The 25,048-nt window shown below is 47.2% G+C and overlaps 1 protein-coding gene across 1 annotated transcript in view; it reads left to right on the top strand.

Moving 5' to 3' along the window:
• The first annotated feature begins 2,834 nt into the window (after nt 1-2,834).
• LOC144133523 (homeobox protein SIX6-like) overlaps nt 2,835-25,048 on the top strand; it is an 82,583-nt gene continuing 60,369 nt past the window's right edge. Inside the window, exon 1 of the mRNA XM_077666677.1 lies at nt 2,835-3,630. Coding sequence (XP_077522803.1) covers nt 2,993-3,630 — 638 coding nt within the window. The 5' untranslated portion in view covers nt 2,835-2,992. The remainder of the gene's footprint in view (nt 3,631-25,048) is intronic.

Below are 25,048 nucleotides of genomic sequence, written 5' to 3'. Positions count from 1 at the left end.
CCCCCCCACATATAGCTATTTCTTCAATAAAAATACTCAAGCACATACATCTCACCGGATTTTAGCCTTAAAAAAAAAAAACAGTCGGTTTGGATGGTTGGTTTATGGGGTTTAACGTCCCAAAGCGACTCAGGCTATGAGGGACGCCGCAGTGAAAGGCTCCGGAAATTTCGACCCCCTGGGGTTCTTTAACGTGCAATGACAAGACAAAAACAGTAATTCAGATATGTACACGCTCTGCCGCTTTCTGTTGACTTTCTGCGCATAATCTACTGACTACTCTTGCAAGCTATGAAAAAAAAAAGTAGTAAAACTTGGTTTTGTGGAAATGAAAGGCGCAGTGACTGTCTCACTTGTGGTTGGACACTACAACAGAGCCGTGAGGGAAGGGAGGAAGGCGGGTGTGAAAGGAAGAAAGAGGTGCTGTATTGGAGGGCGCCAGAAAAATTTCGACCACCTGGGGATCTTTAACGTGCACTGATATCGCACAACACACGGACGCCTTTTGCTCTAATCTCGCGCGTACTCTGATTCAGTAGCCGAGCGCTACAATCACTGTGCCACCGAGGCGGGTCGCAAGCTCAGTTTTAATGAGATGCCTTGTAACCCCTGAGCGGTAGTATACATCTCGAAAGAAAAAGAAAGGGCTGTTTCTACATATAGCCACGTATATTGTGTACTCAGGCACAACAACAACAACAACAGAGATGCCATTCTTCAGTTCAGCAAAAAAAAAAAAAGAACATTCGTGCAGAAACACTAACGGAAGCCTCGTATACTTGGCCGCGGAAGCCAATGCATCGTTACGGGCAATGTGTTTTTCGCAGCTTTACTTTGCCCCCGAACACTCACCCCTCACACGAATAAAATGAAAACGTAAGCATCGAAAAGAATGCAGGCGCAACGCTTGCAAAGTCTGCTCGTGTTCGACGGAAAATTCCGAACTTTACACCTTGAAAAAGAAACAATGTGCGCCTGTAAGGATGGCAACATGCTCCCAGCCAAACTTGCATGGAGCGCCTGGTATGGCAAATATTCGAAACTTAATGCGGACAGCATTCACCAATACTGGCTTAATCGACAGCAAAACGTAATATTTGCATGCGCCATTCAGGCTAAATCAATCAGATAAAAGTCAATGTTTGCAGTGTGCTGGCAGAAACAGGCATCGTAAACCCTTTTTCTGAATTTTATTTCGACCTCTAGAAAGGTATACAAGGAGTACTCGTAGTCCAAAGCTATCGATTTCACGAATGTGCGCAGTTAAAAACTGTATGTAGATGTATAGTAGCATCTGCGCATTCAAACGCCAAAGCCTTTTCGATAAGAAGCGCATTTACAACCTAGTGTAGAATTTGTAGGGTGGCGTCCATCAGTTGCAGTGGCATAAGCAGTTTAGCATGCTCTAGTAGGCTTATGCTTATGATATACGAAGCAGCTTTTGGTTGAACTATACGAGAACCGTGGCAGTGCCGACCCTCATGATGCAAGCGGGAAAACAGACATCGTCAACACGGCTGGAAAATTGAGTTGGTAGAAAGTTAGCTCATCTGAAACACCTGTTTCCAGCAACGCGTACACAAGGTTCGTTGATACAAACAAAATATGTTGTACCAACCCTAACGAGTGCCCACTTGTCGTTGAAGCCGCTTCTGATCGTGTTCATAATGCGTGGTCACGGTATAATAGCCGTGTAGATCTATAAATTTTGTATGTAAAATGGGCACAGCCAAGTACGTCACACTGCTTAATTTAGAATAAGCCGTGTTAAATTCGCGTGACACATTCAACCACCCCATCTAATTTGCGGCCTACATGCGTGAGAACAGTCAGAAATGCGCAAAAACTCAGGTATATGTTCCCCGCGTATTGTAACTGAATCACGAAACGTTGTACTTGTAGATAGATCAGCTATCTCTAGTCCACTGCCGTCCCAGAAACTGCAATAGACTGGAAAACGTTTAGGTGCGCGTAATTACTAAATCCTGACACTGCTAAATGCTTGGGCTAAACTGCTTGTTACTAAACATATTAGTTCAGCAGACACACGCCATGTAAACATGACGATAAGAGACTTCTCGGCGAAATCATCAGTCGGTGGTAAAAGCCTAATGACCACAGCCACAAATAATTATTCCAGTGATATGCCACAGGTTCATAATCAAACATTGTTAAATTTTCGCTAACAGCAGACATGTTTCTATTTAGCCAACGAACAAAAAAAGAATGGAATTAGGCACCTGAGAACAGTGATCAGAAAAACACGCCTCATGCCGCAAAACGTAGGGAACACGAGCCACTCACCGGAGTATTCGTCACGTGAAAAGTACGTCGCCAGTCACAACAGGTCACCACGCACAAATAGGAGGTTCGAAACCCGTTGGTCCTTTTCAGCCACGTTGACGGGAAGCGCAATGAAAATGGCGGCCACCGAACACAGCCTCGGGAACGACCACACGTACCGAACCGCACCGCGCACCGGCTGAAAGCCGTCTGTGGCGACGTTCCCGCGAAAGTCGACCGCGAAATCGGCGAGAGCGCGCGCGCGCGCGCCGAGTCCCCTTTTGCGCATGCGCCGCGAGGCCATCATTGGCGCATGCGCCGTTTGCATTGCACGCTCGCCTCCGGCGCGAGCGGCTCCTCGGCTCGCGTATTGAGGCGGCCGTCCGGAGGTGGTGGGGGGTGCGTGGACGCGCGCCGCAGGAAAGAGAGGAGCGTGGAAAGAAGGGGTCTCGCACAGTGATATGCCATTGGCGGGGGGGACGGTATCCACGGCGACGCTGCCCGGCGAGCCTCGGCGAAGAGGGCGGCGCCACCGATCCCCGATGAGCCGGCTCGCCTCCCCAAGCCCGGCCCTATCATCGCCGGCACAGTGGAGCGCGAGCCAGCGGGCCGCCTGCATCACCGGCTGAGCCGGCCATGAGCTGATTGGCCCCGCCTCGGCGACTACGTTACGGGGAGCGTGCTAGATTGCCACAAGCGCACGACGACCATGGCGTTGGGGCCCGCGCCCGCTCCGGCCGCCGTGTTTCCCGCGTCGGCGGCCGCCGCTCCTCCGATGCTGATGCTGCCGACGCTCAACTTCTCCGTGGGCCAGGTGGCCGCCGTGTGCGAGACGCTCGAGGAGAGCGGCGACGTGGAGCGGCTGGGCCGCTTCCTCTGGTCGCTGCCCGTGGCCCACCCCAACTGCGCCGAGCTGAACAAGAGCGAGGCGGTGCTCCGCGCCCGGGCGCTGGTAGCCTTCCACGCGGGCAACTTCCGCGAGCTGTACCGGATCCTGGAGGGCCACCGGTTCGCCAGAGGCTCGCACGCCAAGCTGCAGGCTATGTGGCTCGAGGCGCACTACCAAGAAGCCGAGAAGCTGCGCGGCAGGCCTCTGGGACCCGTGGACAAGTACCGGGTGCGCAAGAAGTTTCCCCTGCCCCGCACCATCTGGGACGGCGAGCAGAAGACGCACTGCTTCAAGGAGCGCACGCGCTCGCTGCTGCGCGAGTGGTACCTCCAGGACCCGTACCCCAACCCGACCAAGAAGCGCGAACTGGCGCAGGCCACGGGGCTGACGCCCACCCAGGTGGGCAACTGGTTCAAGAACCGCCGACAGAGGGACAGGGCGGCAGCGGCCAAGAACCGGTGAGTTCGCGCTGTTTTCTCTCCTCTCTCGGTGGTTTCAGTTTAGCTTCCTTCATCCCGGTTGATCTCGTCTACAGACGCGGACGGCTTCGTTGCCCTGTCGATCGCGACCTCTGTGCGGATATTTTACTTCTCGCAGTGTCAGTGCCCTGAGGATCTCTGTTCGTGCGGCACAGCGAATGAGAGCATTGACATGATCGACACTCTGAAGATATATAGAACCCACACAGTCTTGAGTGCGACTATATAATGAACATCATAGGTGCACTGTAACATGGAACATATAGTGAGCGGCATATCTCTTAAAGTGTGCCCTGTGAATCTTCTTACCGGTGAATCAAGCGCACGGGAAAGATATGCAATGTGGTTGTACTGGCTGAATGTGGATACCTTTTTTTCCTCTGTTACTATGTGCCTTATGCAACATGATATGATTGAACCTACCCCGAACCTAGTACTGCTGAAGAGTAGCCTGGTCGAGCATTTGAGTTTGTATTCCTTTCTACTTTTACCAACAAACATTTCTTAGAGGATAAGCGCCAAATTGGCTTCGCTTTAATAACTTCATTATGAGTGCATCAGTGCAGTGTCCTCTGCTACCTTTACTCTACTAAAAGAGAAGTTTAAATCAGGAGCTTTTCTTATTTCTTATTCCTTATTTTTGTTCCAAAAGTGGCTAATAGCTCCATAAATTACACAGTAGGATGACGGATATGTTTAGGATTAGACGTAATCTTTAGTTTTTTTACAATAAATTAGCATTAATTCTTTGAATTGGAATAAGTCTACTCACTGCCATTGCATTGTCTATGAATTTTGAGGTAAAGTCGCACGGCCATTTTGTGATGATTTTTAGCTTTAGTACAATGGCGAAGGTAATGATACTTAGGATAAAGCAGCCAAGCGAACACAAAATGACAAGAAGTGTTAGAGAAAATTTTCGCCACTCAGGTGTGGCTACAGAGTGCGGCACATGTGATCAAAGCGCAAAACTATATTATTTAGCCCGTCAGCGAATCCTGACTATGGTTTTGTTGCTTTTCGAGCAACAATAAAAGCAACATAAAGCAATGTTCCGCTTGAAAAATGAAGATAACTGTTTTCTGCAGTTTTTGTATGAGTAGCAATATTAACCGAATAGGCACCGTAATGTATTATAGCTGACTGTATGCGACCACAGCATGCCGTGAAACACACACGTGAGCGGAACGCATGACCTGCACAGAAATGTCTAAAATTAGCACTGAATGATTTAAAGGATCACTGCGGGCAAATTAAAACTGGCCTACTTTGATAGATTACCTCATTCTGATCGCAGAAAAGCAATGCTTTTCCTTAAAACCTTTATAAGCTAATACAAAAAAATTGTGCGTATCACCACCACCGGCAATTTTGGAAAAACTGCGATAGCAACTAGACGGACTTTTAAATGCGCATCTCTGAGGCTACCTCACCAGTAATGTTCACACGGAAATCACGTAGTTACTTTCGGTCTTGACCTAATGAATTTGAATCGAGTAATGCGACAAAAAAAAAAGGTCCATTTTTAAATTCAATTTTGGCACAAACAAATGCGTCGTTTGGTACAGAACAAGCATCAAAGAGCCCTGCACTCAATTTGTTTAAGAAAAAAAAATTGCGTGCACTTGTCCACAGTCTCCCTTTAAGTTAATTCGCCAGGACCTCACCCGCAACGCTCGTCTATGCGTGCCCCAGCTTCGGTTTAACGCTTTGGTTTTTTCTTCACTGACACGTAAACAAATGCTTTACGAACGGAGCTAGAAACAAGGAAAGCATTTTGGAACTGTCAGAAGCCACATTAAAGCAGAGGACTAATCGGGACAGCCAGCGCAGTAAACATTCTTGGGCGTCAGTCAGTCCAAAGTTAATTTCATGACGCTGGATTATGCGGGTTCTACTCATGCAAGCAATCTTTATTTGTGGGTGGCATTTCAATGCTTTGGTTGACTGCTCTCCAAGCTGAGCATATAGCTTTGACACCGGTATACGGAGAGTACACAAGGAGGCTTCCTTCAACTCAAGCTTGCCTTTCGACACGGCTTTTGGACTTTTCGCATTAGTCTCGTTAAGCAAAGTGACAGCTGGGGCTTTCTTGTTGAGATCCATTCAAATGGCTTCGATGCTTTGGTTGCACAGTGCCTGCTCGACCGTTGCCATTTTTACTAAATGAAGTGCTTTTTTTTTGCGATTCATGAATGCCACATGTTGTATTGACACAATCACGAAGCAGAAACAGTAGTAAACACCGCCGGTCTAGGTCTAGTCAGACGCGGGAGGTGGGAGGGAACATGCCAAGCGGCAGCGTCGCTGTGAGCGTGTGCCGATCTCATTTCGTCCTCTAGTGCTTCAACAACCTTCCTGATTATACCAATAGGGTGGCGTTGTTTTTCGCAGATATCCCTGCAAATTGATTGATAACATAAATCTGCTGCATTGTCGGCTAATCCTTCCAAAATCTTCCAGTCCCATGCAGGGTCTCATTCAGCACTAACATTGCCCTAATTCTATTACGGCGTCCGCGTGGACACCATGAGAAGGAAAACATCACGGAGGGTTGCCGACAAAGCAAGCGATAATAAGGTTTTTTTTGAAATAGGGTGGCAGTGGGTGGACGAAAGCAGGAATTTATTATAAGTAATCTAACAGGAATGAGTGGAAATCCCTGGGAATGGGATCTCTGCCCTGTAGCCAACTTAATTCGGCTGCTGCTGCTGGTGATGAGGGTGATGAAAATAGCATTTACAAGTGTGTTACCAGACACCATATGACAGACAAGCGATGCTGCACTCTGCAGTAATGTCCTTCACTGTGCGACAGCCGTACAAAAAAAATTGATGCATGAAACGATAGACAAGTCTTTTTTTATATATAACATGCATGATCGCGAAATCTCCGCATTGCAATGAGAATCTGAGTTACTCCGCATTATATTACAGCCACAGCTGGCACATGACCAAGGGAGAGGCCTCTGTTGTGCAGCGGGCGTACTCATGCTGATAATATTACAGCAATGTAGATAGCAAAACACAAGCTGAACGTTCGTGTTTCTACCCTACTCAGTAATCACCGCGCAACAAGACGGCCTTCAGCATTAGTGTGCTCGAGCGTCCTATCCGCAGTTAAATTAAAAGAAAACTTTCTTTGGTATACCCCCCCCCCCCCCCCGTCCAATTCGGAATGCGGGGAATAGGAAGTAAAGATCTGAGCATGTCGAATCACTCACTCACAAGGACTATGAGACTCAAAAATGCTTTTGCATGCATATTGTGCCATGGTGCATTTCCTGGTGAATTCAGATATGTAAGGTCCATAAATGCATGTAGAGCGTGACGAAAAAATGAGCATTTCAGTCGTGGTATTGAAAACAGTTTTCAGCTCTCAGACCTTAATTGCTTTCAGCTGACAAGCGGCACTGTGCGTGCAAATACAAGTACAAAAGCTTTTCCGCCGGCTGCTTGCCATGTACATTTCATATTTCGTGCGCGAGACATGTTCAGTTTAAGTTGGATTACAACTGTACCTCTCGAATAAGGGCACAATGACAAATGCGTTTAGTTTCGGTTATTGCAAGAAAGAATCAGACTGCTGAATGTCAAAAGGAGCAAACAGCCGGTTTATAGCGTGATTCGTGATCATGCATAATTATCCTCAATAACCCATACCTTACAATTCTGGACAAAAGCGAATTTGAGCGCGGAGCAGTTTATGAACGCAATTTTTCAGATAATGTAAGATTTCACTATAACAATAAATGCATACGCGGACCACCCGACGGCAGTCGCGTTTTTTTTTTTGCTATTGATATTTTTGCTATCGTCAAAGGCGTTACCCATTGATTTTATATGGCAGCCTTAACTCCTCGATGCGATCGACGGAAACACTTTAAAAGAAAGATTTTGCTGCACATCAGAAGAATGGACCGTTACCTTTAATATTTCTATAACAGTGTCGTACAATTTTAAAATATTGAATTTTTTTGTCCAACAGTGTTGGACATGGAACTGCGTATAGACTCCATAATGCTCAACACTGATTCAGTAGCTGTTTCTTGTTCAGATTTGCTGTTGCACTGCTGCAGTCGACCGGCGATTCAAGCCTCGCTGCAGGCAGATCTATGCAGGCAGCGTGCTCTGCGCAAATTCAAGTAGCGCAGATTGTAGCCAGTTCTGTCGTCTTCACCGGGCAGACATATTTTTTAAATGCACCCAATTTGCCAATAAAAATAAATAATTATTAATCTTGTTTGTCTTTAACATTTCGGCACAAAATTTTCAATGGAAAACATGTAGAGAGTGACGAAAAATGCGCATTTCAGTCGTGTTATTGAAAACCGCTTCTGCGCTAAAAGGAAAGCACGCAACGTTAAAAAATGGTCACCTCATTACGCGCTCTCGCGTCGAGGTGTTAGCACCCTCAAACGAGCCCCGATTCCAGGAACTCGTTTATACGAGGCCCCAATGAATAAAGAGGCCACCCGTTGCGGCGACGGTGACACGATTATCGCGGGCACTTTGTTTTGTTTGAATTATCACACTGGATTATAATCGCGGCCATATAGGCTGCAAGAGCTTATCCTTGCTATGCTCCAAAACGGCGATGGGTTTTAACAAAATGAGACGACTGCATGGGAAAAACAATTACACGTCCTCGCCAGTCCTCACTGAATAATAATTATCAGTTCTCTCCCAATCTATTAGTGTCAGAAAAAGCGTCATTATACGGAAAGGGGAGGCGCAGTAATTGTCTCCCTCAACGTGGGTACCCGAACCACGCCATGAAGGAAGGGGAAGGGAAACAGTCGCCTTATAATAGAGGGTTCAGGATGAATTTCTACAACCTGGGGTATTTTAATGCGCACTGACATCGCACAGCCCACGGGTAGTTAGCGTTGAGAAGTGATTCATTTTCTACGGCGTGGGCTGCGTGTTTGTGAATTTTTCTCTCGCTTGCTCGCTACTCACCCTATATGGTTTAGTTTGATTGTTTTGCCTACTCTCACGATCTATCCTTTTCATTACTACATAGCTTATGCGCTCTGAAAAAAGAACACATAACAAGCAATAATAATTGGTTTTGGGGGAAAGGAAATGGCGCAGTATCTGTCTCATATATCGTTGGACACCTGAACCGCGCCGTAAGGGAAGGGATAAAGGAGGGAGTGAAAGAAGAAAGGAAGAGAGATGCGCCGTAGTGGAGGGCTCCGGAATAATTTCGACCACCTGGGGATCTTTATAACATGCGCTGACATCGCACAGCACACGGGCGCCTTAGCGTTTTTCCTCCATAAAAACGCAGCCGCCGCGGTCGGGTTCGAACACGGGAACTCCGGATCAGTAGTCGAGCGCCCTAACCACTGAGCCACCGCGGCGAGTCAACATAACAAGCAACAAACATTTTCCTCCGCGCCTGGGTCATAGTGATGGCGATAGCTGCACCTTTCTCTCCTTCTCTTACACCTTTTATTCTTTCCCATCCTTCTCGTCCATGAGACAGCACAATCTCTGGGCATATATATAGTATATGGATGTCGCAAACACTAGTGACGCAGACTCAAAAGCACCCGCTAACTGTTTTAAGACAGATTAGACGTTTTTTAACATACGGGAGACGTACTAGCGGAGACGTATGCCGGTTTACCAGACGCCGGCTGCGCACGAGCAGTGGTCACTTCTGACGTGAGCAGGAGGGTTCCGGTAAACCGGTACACGTCTCCGGTAGTACTTCTGCTTCTGTACTGCGCATGCGTAGTGGCAAGTGCGCGTCAGTCATGGTCGCGAAGCCACCACTGCGCGTGCGCTGCCCGTGTACACGGTAACCCCGTATACTCTTACGCTAATACGTGTTCGCTATATAAGCTGAACGTCAATAATACCCCTCGTCATTCATGCGAACTGAGCAACATAATTGCCCCGAGGTTAGCAAGGAGGTGAACCGCAGTAATTTTCGCATTACATCGCACGAAAACGCACACGTCGACGCCGTTAATCAGCTCCAGAGAAATTTTCTCGTACAACTGCATGCAGCCCACCCGCCGCGGTGGCTCAGTGGTTAGGGCGCTCGACTACTGATCCGAAGTTCCCGGGTTCGAACCCGACCGCGGCGGCTGCGTTTTTATGGAGGAAAAACGCTAAGGCGTCCGTGTGCTATGCGATGTCAGTGCACGTTAAAGATCCCCAGGTGGTCGAAATTATTCCGGAGCCCTCCACTACGGACCTATTTGTTCCTCTCTTCTTTCACTCCCTCCTTATCCCTTCTCTTACGGCGCGGTTCAGGTGTCCAACGATATATGAGACAGATACTGCACCATTTCCTTTCCCCAAAAAACCAATTATTATTATTATGCATGCAGCCCTTGCAATGGCCACCCCCTCAACGAAGGTGTGAGGGCGAATACACAGTGTACATACTTCTCCGAGCACTGTATGCAGTTTTCAGGGGCGTTTTGACAATCCACGTACACACACCCGTGTCTTTTTACGAAGTGCGTGTACCTTGCAGATATCCCCCGCCACCTTGCTCTTTGGCATTTTTTTCAGTTTCTCCGCTGCCTCATAATATCGTACTGAACGTATCTCACGCGCCAATGCGTTTTTATACCGGCAAAGCATAGTCCCTCTACAGTTTCTATTGGCACAAATTATGCCAGAAACGCCAACTATCTTGGGCTATCCCGCAAATGTTAAGCTGGTGGACGCGTTGTACATTTCAGAGGTCCATATTTGCGGTAAGGAACTATGCCGAACATTGAGTCGGTGGAATATATTCAGATGAAGGTCGCATTAAATATTTTGGGGCTCCCTAATAAATCTACCTGTCAACGAAGACACGTGGAAGTAATCCTGAAGGCGTGGGATCCTTATGCCTTTTTAGACTTTTTTCATATATTCATTTTAGCACTTCGTTGTAGCACACGTTATATTTTACGCCTCAAAAGTGCGCTTTTGAGTGGTGTGCTGTATAGAGCAAGGTTTCAAAACAGTTCTGACGGTTGTGGGCTCCTTTAATTGCGCTCCGAACCGCACTGACATACGCTTGTACTATTACATTTCGCCCTTATCCAGAACCGGCCTTTAGTGTCACGTCGTCAGATCTTCGAGAGAGATGCATTGCACGGTTGAACAAGACACGTAAGATAGCAAGAAGTTAAACTTTTCCTTCTTACGTTTCATGTATGCCCCTCCTGCTTGCACTTCTGCCTGCAGTATTTCGGAACTAGATAAATATATAAACCTTTCTTCGACGTCCACACGAAGTGGGTTTAAAGAAGTTCTTGTGCTTGTGAGCTAACAGCTTCAGACTCAGTGTTCTATTTACTGGCAAAAAATCAAATCGCGATTCTCTTCCTGCCAATTTTTTATTATAGAGAGCTAAGATAACTTGTTCGGATTTGGCGCAACTTTTCTAGTTTTTGTTTTTGCGCTGATAGTACTGTTTTTTCCTCGACAACGTTGCGTTCTTCTGTTGCCACATTTTTGTTTGCGCTTACTTTTTCTGCCGTCTCTTGCAATTTTCGCATTCCATGGCATCTTCAGCATGACCAGTACACCGGTTCTTTATTCTTTACCCTGATTAAACTCGCAGCGCCCATATGGTGTTATTGCGACGGAGACAAGGCCTTATAAAACAATTCCGCAGTGCTCCGTCTCACCACTGTCGCGCAGGTTATCAAATTAAGGTTGGATTGAGGGTTCAGATATGAGACCAGGAGCTGGGGATAGGGCTGACTGGAGATAATTCGGAGTGGCGTTTGTACTGGAGTGCATGGGAGCAACCTAATATGGTTGATCATGATGATGTTATTGAAGTAAACTAGCTGATGATGACATTTAAATCAGACCGGAATCAGCAATCATATGAGCTGCATGGTGATTGGAGTGGTCGTATACAGTTACATATGAGGGATGCTGGCGGCCGAGAGATTCATAAATTCGTGGGCTAAATGGAGGCAGCAGAAAGGCCACGGTCATGGCTGAATGCCTACGCATACGAGACAGCGGATAAGAGCAGCAGAACAAGGGCGTAGCAATGCTACCTCCCGCTATTCTTTGCGACGGCAGGATTACGCCCCGCTGTTCAGGCAGCCGGAGCCCGGAACGGGAGCCTGAAAGAGCTGGAACCGCCAGCTTCTCTGCCCTCTCTTGCACCCCCCCTCCGGCCACGCTCTTTCGTACGTATACCGTGCCCATTGTCGGCGCCTCGTAAGCAGCGGTTCATGAGCCCTACGCACAATGGACAGTTGCTGCGGAGTCCACAGCATTGGTCTGCTCTTTGCATTTGGTGAGCGTCTTCTTTCTCTCTGCGTGCCACGTCCCTCTCTCCCTCGTTTCATCTCTTTCTCTCAGCCTTCCTCTCTTTCGCATCGTTTCTTACACATATCGCCCCTCGATTGCCGCAGGTATCCCGAGCCATGTATTACCGCAGTTCAGCCGTAAACCCGCCTCAACGACGCACGCATGCACGGACAATCATTGTCACTCGACCGTCCTTCTTGCCCGTTCGTGCTCTCCCGCGTGCACTCGGAATTACGTCAAATTCGTTGTTCATTACGGCGCGTAACCTGAACATATATGCCCGCTTACCCTGCCCGTATACGTTGCAGCCATTTGCCTTCGGCCATGTCTCGATCTATCGCTATAACTGTCTTCCCATATACCTCCCCCCCCCCCCATACACACGCGCACACGCAATATTCCCCTCTCCACTGCTTTCACTATCCTTCTCGCCACTTCTTTTGTGGTGTCCGTATACGCGAGCTTTGTCGTGTTCCTCATTCTGTTTGAATTTTATTTTTGTTCAGGTTTACTCGTATGTTTTAGAACGTTTTTGTGCGCCGTAAGCATTTGGGAGCGATCTGGGTAGTGGCTTTGCATCGCCAACGGATTTTATTTTCTCCTCCGATCCCCTCCAACTCACAATCCTCCACTCACGTACGGATGCGAATATGAGTGTCATATTACTTACAGGCACTCTAAAGGTTGTTCCGCATGCATTGTAGTTGGTTTAAGCCGTGTTTATATGTATGCTTTCTTCCAACGAGACAGGGCTTTTCAGTGGAGAAGAGGGAATTTAAAAAGATATAGCTATGTGAGAAAATCCCCGAAAATCTGGAGAAACGTTTTTAGCTGGCGCAGCGTGGAGCTGGACTTCCCGTATTAGCGCGAGAGTAACAGTAGTAGTGGTCTACTAAAGTAACACAGAAAGGAAGGAAAGTATGTTGCCGCCAGTGAAATTGGTACCTAATAATATCTTAAGCACCCGATTTGCGATAACATTTATTTGTAAAAAGGAGACCGGAGCGGTTTGTGGGTGGGGTCCTCAGTCCAAGACTCCAGTGTCTTCCACCGACGCTTTGGCGATGGCGACTAGTGCCTCCTGGACTTCCAGGGTGCCGCTGGCCAGCATCACCTCCCGCTGCTTCAGTGCCGCGTTGTGCGACTTTGAGTGGTTCGGTTTATATGAGTATGTCCATGTAATGTGCGTGAATCTGGGAATATCGCCACACCAAGGACATCTATCTGCGTATAATGTTGGGTGAATGAGGGAAAGGACAGCGAGAAGTACAGATAGAAGCGACAGCGAGAAAGGACAGGCGAGGGCTATATACACTACTTTAGAAAACAAAAAAAAATACCCAAGAGAATTTAAAATGTTTGGTATACGCCTAATTAACTTTTTATGGTCGACAAAAATAGCTATTGCAAGCTCAGAACCGCTTTATTAGTCAGATTTGGCAGCACGCACAGGAATAAGTAGGCCATCATTAGTAATATATTTGGGCGAGCATCTAACCGCACGCATGGATCTCCTACAATTAAAAGCGGTACCCTTCGAGTTTCATTGCATTCGCTACTGGCCGCCAGCAGATGGCGTCACTTTGCGACATTCGAAAATCCAATTCATTTCCGGAAGGCTGGGTTTGTAGCATGTTGCACGAACGTTTCTAATGCATGCCTATTACGCCAGCTGTGACAGGAGCCTCTCTCGGGCATCGAGAGCCTTAAGCTGTTTCAGCAATTTTTGTGTAGAAATATGTATAAACAAGGAGAGGAACAAATTGAACACGTTAGTGCCGTTGAAGCCGTCTTGTGTCGACGCTTTACAAGCACTCGTCGCTTTTCCAATTTAATCTATTTCCGGCATCAAGGCTGTTTAGTACCGTTTTATTCGAAACTATTCGCGAAGCATGAATAATTCCAGGCCTAGCATCGCACCTAGAGTAAGTGAAAAATTCTGCTACATGCTTCACATTGTATTACGTCAACGTAATAGGATGCTTTAGGATTCCCTTTCTGTCGAATTCCGTTTTTCCGCGCTCTAAGCTTTGTATACGGTATACGAAGGCATAATCATGATTTTAAGCCGAGTTCTCTTTCTGTGGTCCCATCGTAAAGAGCACTTTCGCCGCTTCTCAACACTTAATTGTACCGCTCTCGGCCGCGAGGAAGCAGAAGAAATGCATTCTTTAAATTTTTTTTTACCTAGGAACGAAGTGTCGGCAATATATTTTCCCCAGTATATCGGCGGACTTTAACGAAACTACGAGCTTCGGGCAGATACTTAATTATGTATGCAAGTCGAGGTCATACATATATCACGGCCATTTTTTGCCGCGCGCAGTTTTAAGAACTGGAAGGCCACTTGTCTACTTAAACGTGTGTAAATAGGGCGTATCGAAATTAATGAAGTAAAAAAAGAAAGAAAAATATGACACATTTAGGAAAAAGGAAAAATTGTACGGAAGCTAGGCTGCGCACGCACGCACGCACACGCACACGCACACACACACACACACACACACACACACACACACACACACACACACACACACACACACACACACACACACACACACACACACACACACACACACACACACACACACACACACACACACACACACAGGCATGCATTCATATATATCTCACCCGGAACACTTTCCCGCGAGGGATTTTTCTTTCCCGTTCAAAAAATGACCCACCACCGGTGTATACCTAACGAGTCCCCAGGTGAAGCCGACACGACCCGAGTGTTTGAGCGGCGGAGCTCGCTGCTGCTGAAGTGCTTCGTGCGTATGCATTTTACGCCCGCCGCCTTCGACGCCGCAGTCCTTTCTCATTCGCGAATACGTCTCCGCACACGTATACGCGTGCCATCCACACAGGCGCGAAATAACTGCAGTGCAAGTGTACCTACAAGTGTGTGCGTATGTATGTCGGCAAAAAACGACTACCGATATCTTCGTGCAAAGATCTTTTATTAAATGCAAATGCATCCTCGGACCCGCTTCGATGTTGTGTTTTTGTACATATGGGTATGCCTCCGTCAAATCTTCCAAACACGCGCATGTCACCCAGCCCTCTTTCCAACGTACAACACAATGAAGGTGGTGTATATATGCGATGCGAGCCGGCTTGTATGCCACAACATCGCGTGTGTATGTAAGTATGAAACTGAGTGCTAGTCGGATCCTTGCGCGTTTTGAAAGCGTCTCGTATTGAAAGACGCGTTCACATAAAATAAATAAACGTTCGCGTGTTGTCTGCAGGAGTGAGACGCTGTTTATCCTTTTTCATTTTGCTTTTTCTTTAACATTTAGGTGTGCAGTGGCATGCATTTTAGGGATATATGCTGTATGTTAGATAGAGCTTTCTTTTCAGTAAAAAAGTTTAATTTATTTTTAATGCAGTACATGAAGCAGTCGTATTTTGCAGGTTCTGTCCGGAATGCTTGTGGATAGAAGCGTGTTTCTGTATCATTCGGTTTTATCGTCGTCGGAAGAATACGGAGCCGACGAGATATCGGATTTATGAGTATAAACTGGGTCTAGCGGTTACAGTGGACATGTATATATATGTATGCGCCTGCTTCACCAGTCAATAAACGAAGGTGACCGGTTTAGGTTTCTTCCCATCGAGCTAATGTTTCACACCGAAAACGCACCCCCAATGTCACTTTAATCCCGAATGCCGCTCCCCACCACAATTTACCCAGTGTTCGATGAACCATGACTTCAAAAGGAATAAAGCAGGGGGTATACTTACAAAAGTTGCAATAGGGTAAATTGTCTATTTTTAGCACGTGCCAATGGAACTAAGTTGAATAGACGTGACAACCTGACTCAGCATTACAGTTTCGACGAGGGCCTTTCCACTTGCCTGGCGTTTGCAGGGCAAGCGTTGACTAAAGCTGCTTATGCTGAAAATAGATGAAAAACAAAAAACGAAATAAAACAATTCAAACAGCATATTTCCGTTTAAAACGATTCTCGTTCTGGATCATGATTTAGTACCCGCGGCGAAGGCTCCGCTGTTATGGAGCTCGGCTGCGCTGAGGCTGAAGACGTGGAACAAAATGCTGGGCTCAGTGGCCGCGCTTCGGTAGAGCGGGAATGCAAAAGACGCCCGTGTGCGGTGCGATGTCAGGGCACACTAAAGAAACCGAGGTGTCTGAATTAATCCAGAGCCCCCAGTTCACTCTAAACACGAATACGCCTATACGGGAGTGAAATGGGTGTAAGCTGTCCTCAATCGCACTCCCACGCTATAGAGAACAGCTTGCTCTATTTTTACTCATTTCTGTATAGACTGCACAGTGTCTTTTACCATGTTCCGTCCGCTGCTCCGTGCTTCATCTCTTCTCTCACAGCGCGGTTGAGGTGCCCGCCCAGAAACTGGCAGTTATTGTGCCTTTTAATGAATTTTCAATTTTTATATATACGCCACACTCAGACAACACAAACAAAACACACACGCATACGCATCCGTAGTTTGACAATAGGAACAAAGGCTTTTCCAGTGTTTCCCGCATCGTCGCAGAGCCGACAACGTTCATGCTACGGACAATTTAGAGGCATATGTCACGTGATACGAATGTGAGGTAAAACACAGGCAAATGACGCACGCATGTTGGAGCAAACTGACGTGTTCTCCTGCCAAGCCGCTGCATGCGTATGTATTCTCGTGCGGTGCATACACTTCTCGGACGTGGTTCCATGGCGCGGACCATTGGCGGCCGAGTGCCGACGCGTCTACGCTGGCAAGGGCGCAATTAGGCTGTCATCTTAGCAGCCACTCAGGAGGATTGCTCGTACGTACCACGAGGGAGTCTTACGCGAGAGAACAACGAGAGCCGCTAAAAGCTCTCGCGTCACCTCCCGCCGTCGCTGGCCGTGACATGAGATGACGTCAAGGACGAATATGACGGGACGACTTATTCTTCGCGGATTGTCTCGACGGGATGCGACAACTCGTCGGCAAACATGTTTCCCCCGTTACTTGTTGCCGCTTCCCAGAGCTTGCATGCGTTCCTTAGATGTCTGCGAGTGCTGGCTGGCAGAGCACTGTGAGTCAACGTCCGGTTAAACCATGCACAGTGATGATAAAGCTGGCCGTAAAGCTGTACAAACACCAAGTTTTTGATTATGTGTTTTCTTCTTCGGAATGGTGCACCAGACATTAGTACATGGATCGTGACATATAAATTGTTAGCTCAACTAGATAACATGAAATCCAATTTTTACTTGCACGCAAATTCGGTTTCGGTTTCTACAGCTGATTGGAGGCTGGAGAGGCCTCAGAGAACGTGATGCATAAAAAAAACTTCGATATATTGAGTGTTTTTTTTGTTGTTTTAGTTGACTCCAAACTCTTATGCGCCTATGCAAGTCGTCCTTAGTTACGCTAAAACTCTGTTAAACAATCCTAGGCACATTCGTAAGTAAATACATCGTGTTCCATTATAATGTGAGCTAGGTATGCCACGCTTAATCTAGCAAATTGGTGGGCTCGAACCTGAGTAGCTATCATCTAACTGTGCTCAAAGCATGGATAAAAGGTAACCTAACAAGTCTTCATCAAACACGAAAATGCACATAAATGGCTCTTGATCATTGTCTCAAGCCGAGGAAAAATAAGCACAGGATCGAAACTAAAGAAAAAGCATTGACCGAAACAATAACAAGGAAACAGTCTTGCGTTATAATAAGGGAGCAGTCACTCTTTAGCATCTAAACAAGTGCTTTTTTTTTTCTTAGAGCGACTGCCCCGGAAAGGCGTTGGTCACGGATTCGCTCCCCAGACCCGGAAAAAGTTTTCTTCGACTACAAAGCTTCTGCGAAAGCTCTATAGGTTTCTTCTGTAGTCTTATGGCGACGCTTCAGTGGTCGCTAATGAACAATTACTTCGTTATCACAAACTTACTTGAGCTTGGGGCGTTCCCCTTAACACTGGAGTAATCATGCATGTGGTTCAGTTCTCGTGGAAAAGTACTATATTACGAAAGCCAATTTGCAATATCCACGCGTTTTTCTGATGGCTACAGATGCGTCACCTTAGGTGTGGTTGCCCTTGACCACCTTGAAGCATTCACATTGTTCGTGGAACGCACGGGCTAGCGCAAACTGGGTTATGCTCATTTGCTCTGCAGAGAGCGAGAGTTGTTTGAACTTCAAACAAGACTTTGTATCCAGTGTCCCCCAGTGTTTACACTGCTGCACCCTAGCGGGAAGCCGAAGCATCTTCCTCGCGCTCTGTTAGCGCTGCGACCTTCGACCCCGCTGTGCCGCCATGCAACTGCGCGCACAATGACGGCGGCTTGTTTGAGCGCTCAGCTATTGTTTCGCATTCGCGTATAGTTCATCACGTGCGCGAAAACTGAGTGCGCACAATGGCGCGGTGGTGTGATGAGATCAAGTGTTTGTCTTCCAGCGAATGGATGCGTAGCCTCACTCGTTGCCATCGTACGCGATTAACCTTCGCAGCTTACAATAGGAGGATGGTATTCAACTACGGCATATATAATCCGCAATTGGGTTGGTATCCGCGCAAGAAATTGCATTGAAGGTTTTTAACTCGCAGTCAGGTTTTGTTGACAATCGGTGCAGACACAGCAGAAGCTTTCGTGTGCTAAAACATCCAGAAGAATACTACAGAAGCCGTCAGAATAGCCTCGGTCTAACTGCCTGAAGCAATGTCTGTCATTAAGGGGTGATTGTGCCTTCCTCGTTCGTATTGTATAGGCTGACACGAAAACAACGCCAGAAAAGAAGAACCAGTCTGGCGCAATCGACAGAATCTTTCCGAGGAGCACACAAGACTGATTATGACTCGCGCAAAAGGACGAACCTCGAACTGCAGTATTGTTCCGATCATCGTGTTGACACAACTGCTAGGCAAGTTTACAAAAGAAAAAAAAAATATCCGTACCAATCTAAACAGAGTAGAACATACAAGTGTAACTTTTTTCCACCGATATCTGTGCGAGGCAGTGAGTGTACTTCTGCAGGTTTGAGTGAATTAGCCATGGTAGAATTTTTAAAAGCGAATCTGGAATTTAAAAATCTTACTGGCATCCCAAAGAATATACCACGACGCGCTACAAGAGCACCAGCGTGGTGGAAATCACACAGAGAAAGAGTGGTAGGGTTTTAACGCAGTTAGCCCAAGTATAGCATGCGAAAGCATGTGTTTAGCCTGGTTGGCTTATTGCTTTGCTTTGCTGGGTCGTCGGCACGTCTGGCAACGATATTAGTAAGCCCTGATCGAGGTTAAGCTGATCTCATCTGTTCGCGCAGCAGATGGAAGTTGATGAAGACAACAACGCACAAGCCACAGTGCAATAGTCTGTTGCAGTTTAACACGAGGTGTGATCGGCTGCGGCATAGTGCTGTCGTGCAATGGCCAGCGAAGCTGATCTGCTCGCGCCGACGCGGTCTCGAAAACCAGTCGCGGCAATATTAGACACCTTTAGCATACCGTGTACCGTGTACCGTGTACCGTGTTACCGATATCGGAGTACCGGAAGCCCACGCGCAGCCAATGCGCATGCGCAAATCGCCTTGACGGCGCCAGATGGCGCCAGGTACCCGGCAGCTGTGCGCGCGCCTGCACCATCCGGACCAATCAACACGTGCTCACTGGAGGTGGGCGGGCTCCCGGTACTCAGGTACCGGTAACACGGTCTGCTAAAGGTGTCTATTAGTTTTATTTCGACACCCTCAAGGTCAAAGACGCCACAAGATTCTTTGTTGGTTTTGACCCGGTGAAGTAGTGCTTTCAGAGCAAAATTTTAGATACCTTGCTTGAGCTGATAGCAAGTCAAAAATAACCGCGTTAAATTTAAGAAGCGGCCTCATCAGGCCTGGCAGGCGCACTTATTAGCCGCTTGTCGAGGACAGCACTCGAAACGCTTTCAGTGCCCTGCAGTGGGCGTAGTCAGGCTGGTGATGATGATGATGATGATGATGATTCAGTTCTAATAGCAGCAACTGGCCCTGATTGGCTTTCGGAAATTGAAATGATAACATATATCGGCATGATCACAGACAGCAGGTGTGAATAGAAAGTTACAAGCAGTGCACTCAGATATGATGGCAGTAATGTGACCTGTGGTGCTACCCGAGTACCCTCAGTATTTCGTTTACATACGCTTTTCACCGTCACGAAAGAAAAAACGGCGATTTCGTAACCGCAGCACTTTGTATCCTGTTTCCAGCTCAATTTCAAACATACTTTGAAAGGCATACTTTATGAGGGTTTCCTATGATGAGAATGCTTGAAAAGACAGCGAGTGAAAACACGCTGCATCTGCTCTTGTCCTTTGCATCGACTGAAACTTTTGATTATTTATATTTTGTATTGGCATCAGTTGAATTTTATATCTGCACTCTATCTATAGTGCCAATGAAAGCGCTTGTGGGAAATACTTTACGAAGTTCCTCGATGTAAAATTAGAGTATTTCGGTAGCCAGCCCTTCCTCAAGCAGCTGAAAGCTCTCTGCCATCGAAGGAGCATCCGTCGCTATATATGTCTCGGTACGCCAGAAGAGCATCGTTGCAGATGTAAGCTCTGGAGCCGGTCGCGACACTCAGCGTGTGATCCAATCTTTTCTACACCGTGCCAGACAGCGGCTCACTTCAAGCAGGAACGATGCGTTCATGGGCTGCACTTCTCTACGTTATCTCCCAACCTTTTGTTGTTATTCTGCAACAGTGTCGTGCAGAAGATGCTGTTACGCGTATCGGCTACAGCAACTTCTCACACCGGCAGATCGTAAATTGCATTCGACCCGCTATATCGCCTCGCTTCACGCCATTTTGAAACGCAGCTCTTCGCGAACACCGCGTCTGTACTTATATATATATCTTCCTTGTGTATATGTGAGGGCTTTTGTGTACGCCTGTACGGGTGCCTTCTCTGTACAGCGAAGGGGCGTCGGCTGCACTCAGTGCACGATCACGCCGGTATGTGGCGGTAGTGCCGTGCCCTAATGGACAAACTCGATTCGGATGCGTCGGCCCCAAATCACGTCTCATGGCTTTCAGTGAGGAGCTGCCGTTACTTGCGAAGGGGTCAGGAGTGGAAGAGAGGTGTGAAGTGTCGGAGCACGGGAAGCAGCCACACACCTTGGTAGGCACCATTAGGATCATGTTAAGGCAGAGCACCGGCTGTACTGTACTGTACAGTTCCTCTTCACAGCTCAGTAGTTCTGTGAGGAACAACGTTCCGGACTTGTGCCGTCTTTGTCCGGCCGACGTAATGTGCGCAGGGTAGCTAAAAATTTTAGCATGAACAAGTGACCGTAGAGGACATGGTACTACAGGTCAAGGCTATCAGGAGCAAAGGCCCACGACGTGACTACTGACCAATGAACGCGATCCAGATCTCTGGCCGGTACGCTCAGATATTATATGCTGGCCAGTAATGTCGTCTGTCCAATGCACCTCATAAAAGTTGCATAGGTAAGCATTTATGGCAGGAGCCTAGGTAAGCATTGACATAAATGGCACCTCAGTGGTATGCGTGGAAGCCCGCTGATATACCTGAAACCCCATGAACTTACTTATTAGTGACAGATGGGTATTGCATGCAAAGCAGCTGTACACTGTGCTCCCAGATTCATGCAAACCCAACTCAGCCTATGCCTTCGGCATTTGTGCGATTAACCTTTGCTGGTGCAGTATGGTGAGCTGCTTCGAGCTTGACAATAGGTCTAACGTTGCCGAGCCATCGTAACTGATGGACAAATGCCTCTCATTGTCAATGGCAAGCCAGTGGTCAATTGTAGCCAGTTCTCTATGATGTAGTGGTCAATGCTTGGAAAAGATGGAACTGGATATACTGTGGCAACGACGGGTCTTCACAGGACCATGGCTGACAAACGCATTTACAAAATTATTGCCCCACATTATGCACTGCATGAGCCAATGTTCGTACTCCAACCATTTGTTAGCCATAAACGGCATTATTCAATCAAACGGAGTACTATATCTGCATCATATTAAATACGCGTATATATGTTTGGGTATGAAGAATATGTTTGCATATGTGACGCTGCAACTCGGCCGAAATAAGGGATTGTGGACCCGTAAAGCTGTCCAAGGATAGCTTTTTTCTACAATACCCTCCCCCCCCCCCCCCCCATCTGTATTTAATGACAAATAAAACATTATATTCACGCTCACCTTACAAGACTCCTCTGCGCGGCCCCTTTGCTCTTCCCCGAATTATTTTCAAGTATGCTTTACTCTCAAATATTACATCTTTCGTGCTCTTCACTTGCATCAAGAGGTAGCGAGCCTTGAACTGGCACTGCAATGCCATTGCATATGGTCACAAAAGAATCCCTGCGTTGCGTCCGTGTGTCCACTGCTGAAGATCGCTAAAGCACTAAATGAACGGGAGATACGAGCTAAAAAAAAAAAAGGGTGTCCGTGATATAAATTGGACCAGCGAGCGTTTTTCCACTTCAAGCGCAGCGACAGAGTCCTGCGCTCCGGCCGTCTCTTTTCGCCTTGGCGTCGCTTAAAAACTCAATTACGCTCTCTCGCGCGCTGCTATATACTCTTCTCCCGAGAGGTGTATAGCACGCGATAAACGTGGTGGCTCGCGCTGAAAGCTTCTTCGCTCCGCAGCACCATCCAGCGCGGGGTGGCGGCTAAAGCGAAGCCCGTGCGACGCGAGCCACACTGCGAGCCGACCTGGTGTCGCGGAAAAGGTTTGCGGGGCGCTTTTTAACGTCAAACTCAATTTTCCGGAGAGCGAGCGCTCCTGCGGCTCGTGTGCCGGAGCAAAGAGCCCGGCCGTATGCCAAGCCGAGCCAAGTCGAACCTAGCCGGCTGTCTCTGTGGCTCTAAATATGTGCAGCGTTGCAGAAGGTACGCTCGGCTCCAGCCAGTGCCAAGAGCGAGCGTGTGATGTTTTTGAAGCGAAAGCTTCACTACGCTAGGTTTTCAAGAGGGCAGTGTCAGTGCAGTCACGTGACAGGTGTCACGTGGCAGGTCATGTGACCTACTGACTTCATCACAATCTGCCCACCGTGGCAGGTGGCAACTGTCCCATCGGGCATTTCATCGACGCTTCACAGACAATCCGTTCGGCAGTGTGTGTGGCGTTTGTGAACGTAGACATGCAAAGGAAGCTTTCGCTTCTCACCAGGGTTAACCAAAGTTTAAACCACAGCTAATTGTTTGCGTGACGTAAGCAACGCAGTGGCGTATAGTGCGTGACATCTAAAAGCTGTGGTAAAGGGAATGACGAAGATATACGAGTTACTGTCACTTGTTCCTTGGTCGTTGTCATTTAAGTGTTTTTTCACACGTTATTGAGATGTGAGGCACGCATGCCAACGCCTTGCTCAGTGGATTTGTCTGGTCTGTAGAACAGAAGCAGATGACATGGAAAACATGCATTTTGACGCTAAATGGTTTTGTTTGTGTTTGATAAGCAGCACCCAGTCCAAGGGCTGCAACACACCGATACCACAGTTAAATACTATGAAATGCAGCATAAGTTGATACATCGCTATTCGGTATAATAGAATACGATACCAGACAGTACGACACGATTCAACACGGTGCAACTTACCATAATACAGCACTGTGCAATACCACAGGATACCTAACGCGCACATCGGGCCGACATCGTCAGATCTCTTCTGAGTTCATACACCACTGCACAGTTTTTCTTGTGAAGTAGCCGCGGCCGGATGAGACGCGTTCATTTGAACGAGTCTCATCGTATATATAGGTGCCCTTTAGGTTGTAGAAGAGGACGGTATGACCCTTTCTTTTTATCTCTGCAAAATGGGAGGCTGGAGTAGCTTGCTGCGCGAATAAGTGCGGCTTCGCTTTGACATTAAGTGGTTCGGCGCGCCCGGGACTCGGGCGCGCTCTAAGTGGCGTGGTACAGAAAAAAATAGAAAAAGGGGAGGGAAGTAACGATCCGTCCCCTCTTTTACTTGGTCTCGCGGAAGGCTGGTGCGTGCGTGTGTGCTGCGAGAAGGTCGTTTTGGGTCCTGTTCTGTTGAATATACGGCCAATGTATTCTTTTTTTTTGTTCGGACAAGGTTTTCTTCTTCCTTACTATTTTCGTTGGTTAATCTTTCTATGTATCGTATCTGCAGTCCAGCGCTGAGCGGCTATAACACCCCGGATCGCGGAGGCCTTATTATTCGTTTGGTTACGCTTTCGAAGTGTGATTCAATGTTGCCGCTTTGTGTAACTTTGGTGGAGGAGTGCACGTACAGAGAATTAAAACAGGGTGAGAACTGAGCTGAGTATGCAGAACATACTTTATTGAACGCGCTGTGCATCTTTGGGAAAGAAGAAAGGAGGGGGGGGGGGAGGGGGGGGAGAATGCAGTGAACGACAGTAACAGAAAACAATGTGCAACATTGCACTGTCCGCATAGCATCATTATAAGCTCCGCATCCATGCGGCATGTCACGCTTGCGCCGGAGAAAAATGCCGGATTCCTCGAGATTATTTTTAAGTGTGAGGCAACTGTGGAATACTGAAAATCACTATTATGATAACATTGAAGCTAATGGTCCATTCTTCCGATGAGTAGCAAAATCTTTCGTTTAAATTTTTGCCCATCGCTCGCATCGAGTAGTTTAGAATGTCATAGAAGATCAATAGGAAACGCTTTTGACGACAGCAAAACATCAGTAGCAAAAAAATGCAACCCTGCCGAGGGGAGATACGCGGATATAATTCAACAGTACGGCTTATTAATTAATTGGGCTAGTTGGTTAACATACATCTGGCTGATTTGCCGCAACGAAAGCACTGCGGATATATTGATTGTTATACTGGAATCTTACTATGTATGAAAAAATTGCGTTTATAAACAATTTCCCGCTGAAATATGCTCTTGTCCAGAATTCGTGGGTATGAAAAGAAATCGAAATTTCGCAGGAAACAAGTCCAGCTCTTTCGGACAAAAACTGCTGTGAAAATTTGAAAATTGTAAGACAGAGTTCTGGAAATATCGAAGGTAATGGTCCATTATTCTGAGATATAACAAAATCTTTGTTTTGAGGTGTTCCCAGCGATCGCATCGAACAATTAAGACTGCCATAGAAAACCAATGGGGAACGCTTTTGACGATAGCAAAA

This window comes from Amblyomma americanum, chromosome 5, assembly GCF_052857255.1.
Source record: "Amblyomma americanum isolate KBUSLIRL-KWMA chromosome 5, ASM5285725v1, whole genome shotgun sequence".
In the NCBI taxonomy this organism is placed as follows: domain Eukaryota; kingdom Metazoa; phylum Arthropoda; class Arachnida; order Ixodida; family Ixodidae; genus Amblyomma; species Amblyomma americanum.
The sequence above is the reverse complement of the archived record's forward strand: the minus strand, read 5'-3'. Positions and strand labels throughout refer to the sequence as shown.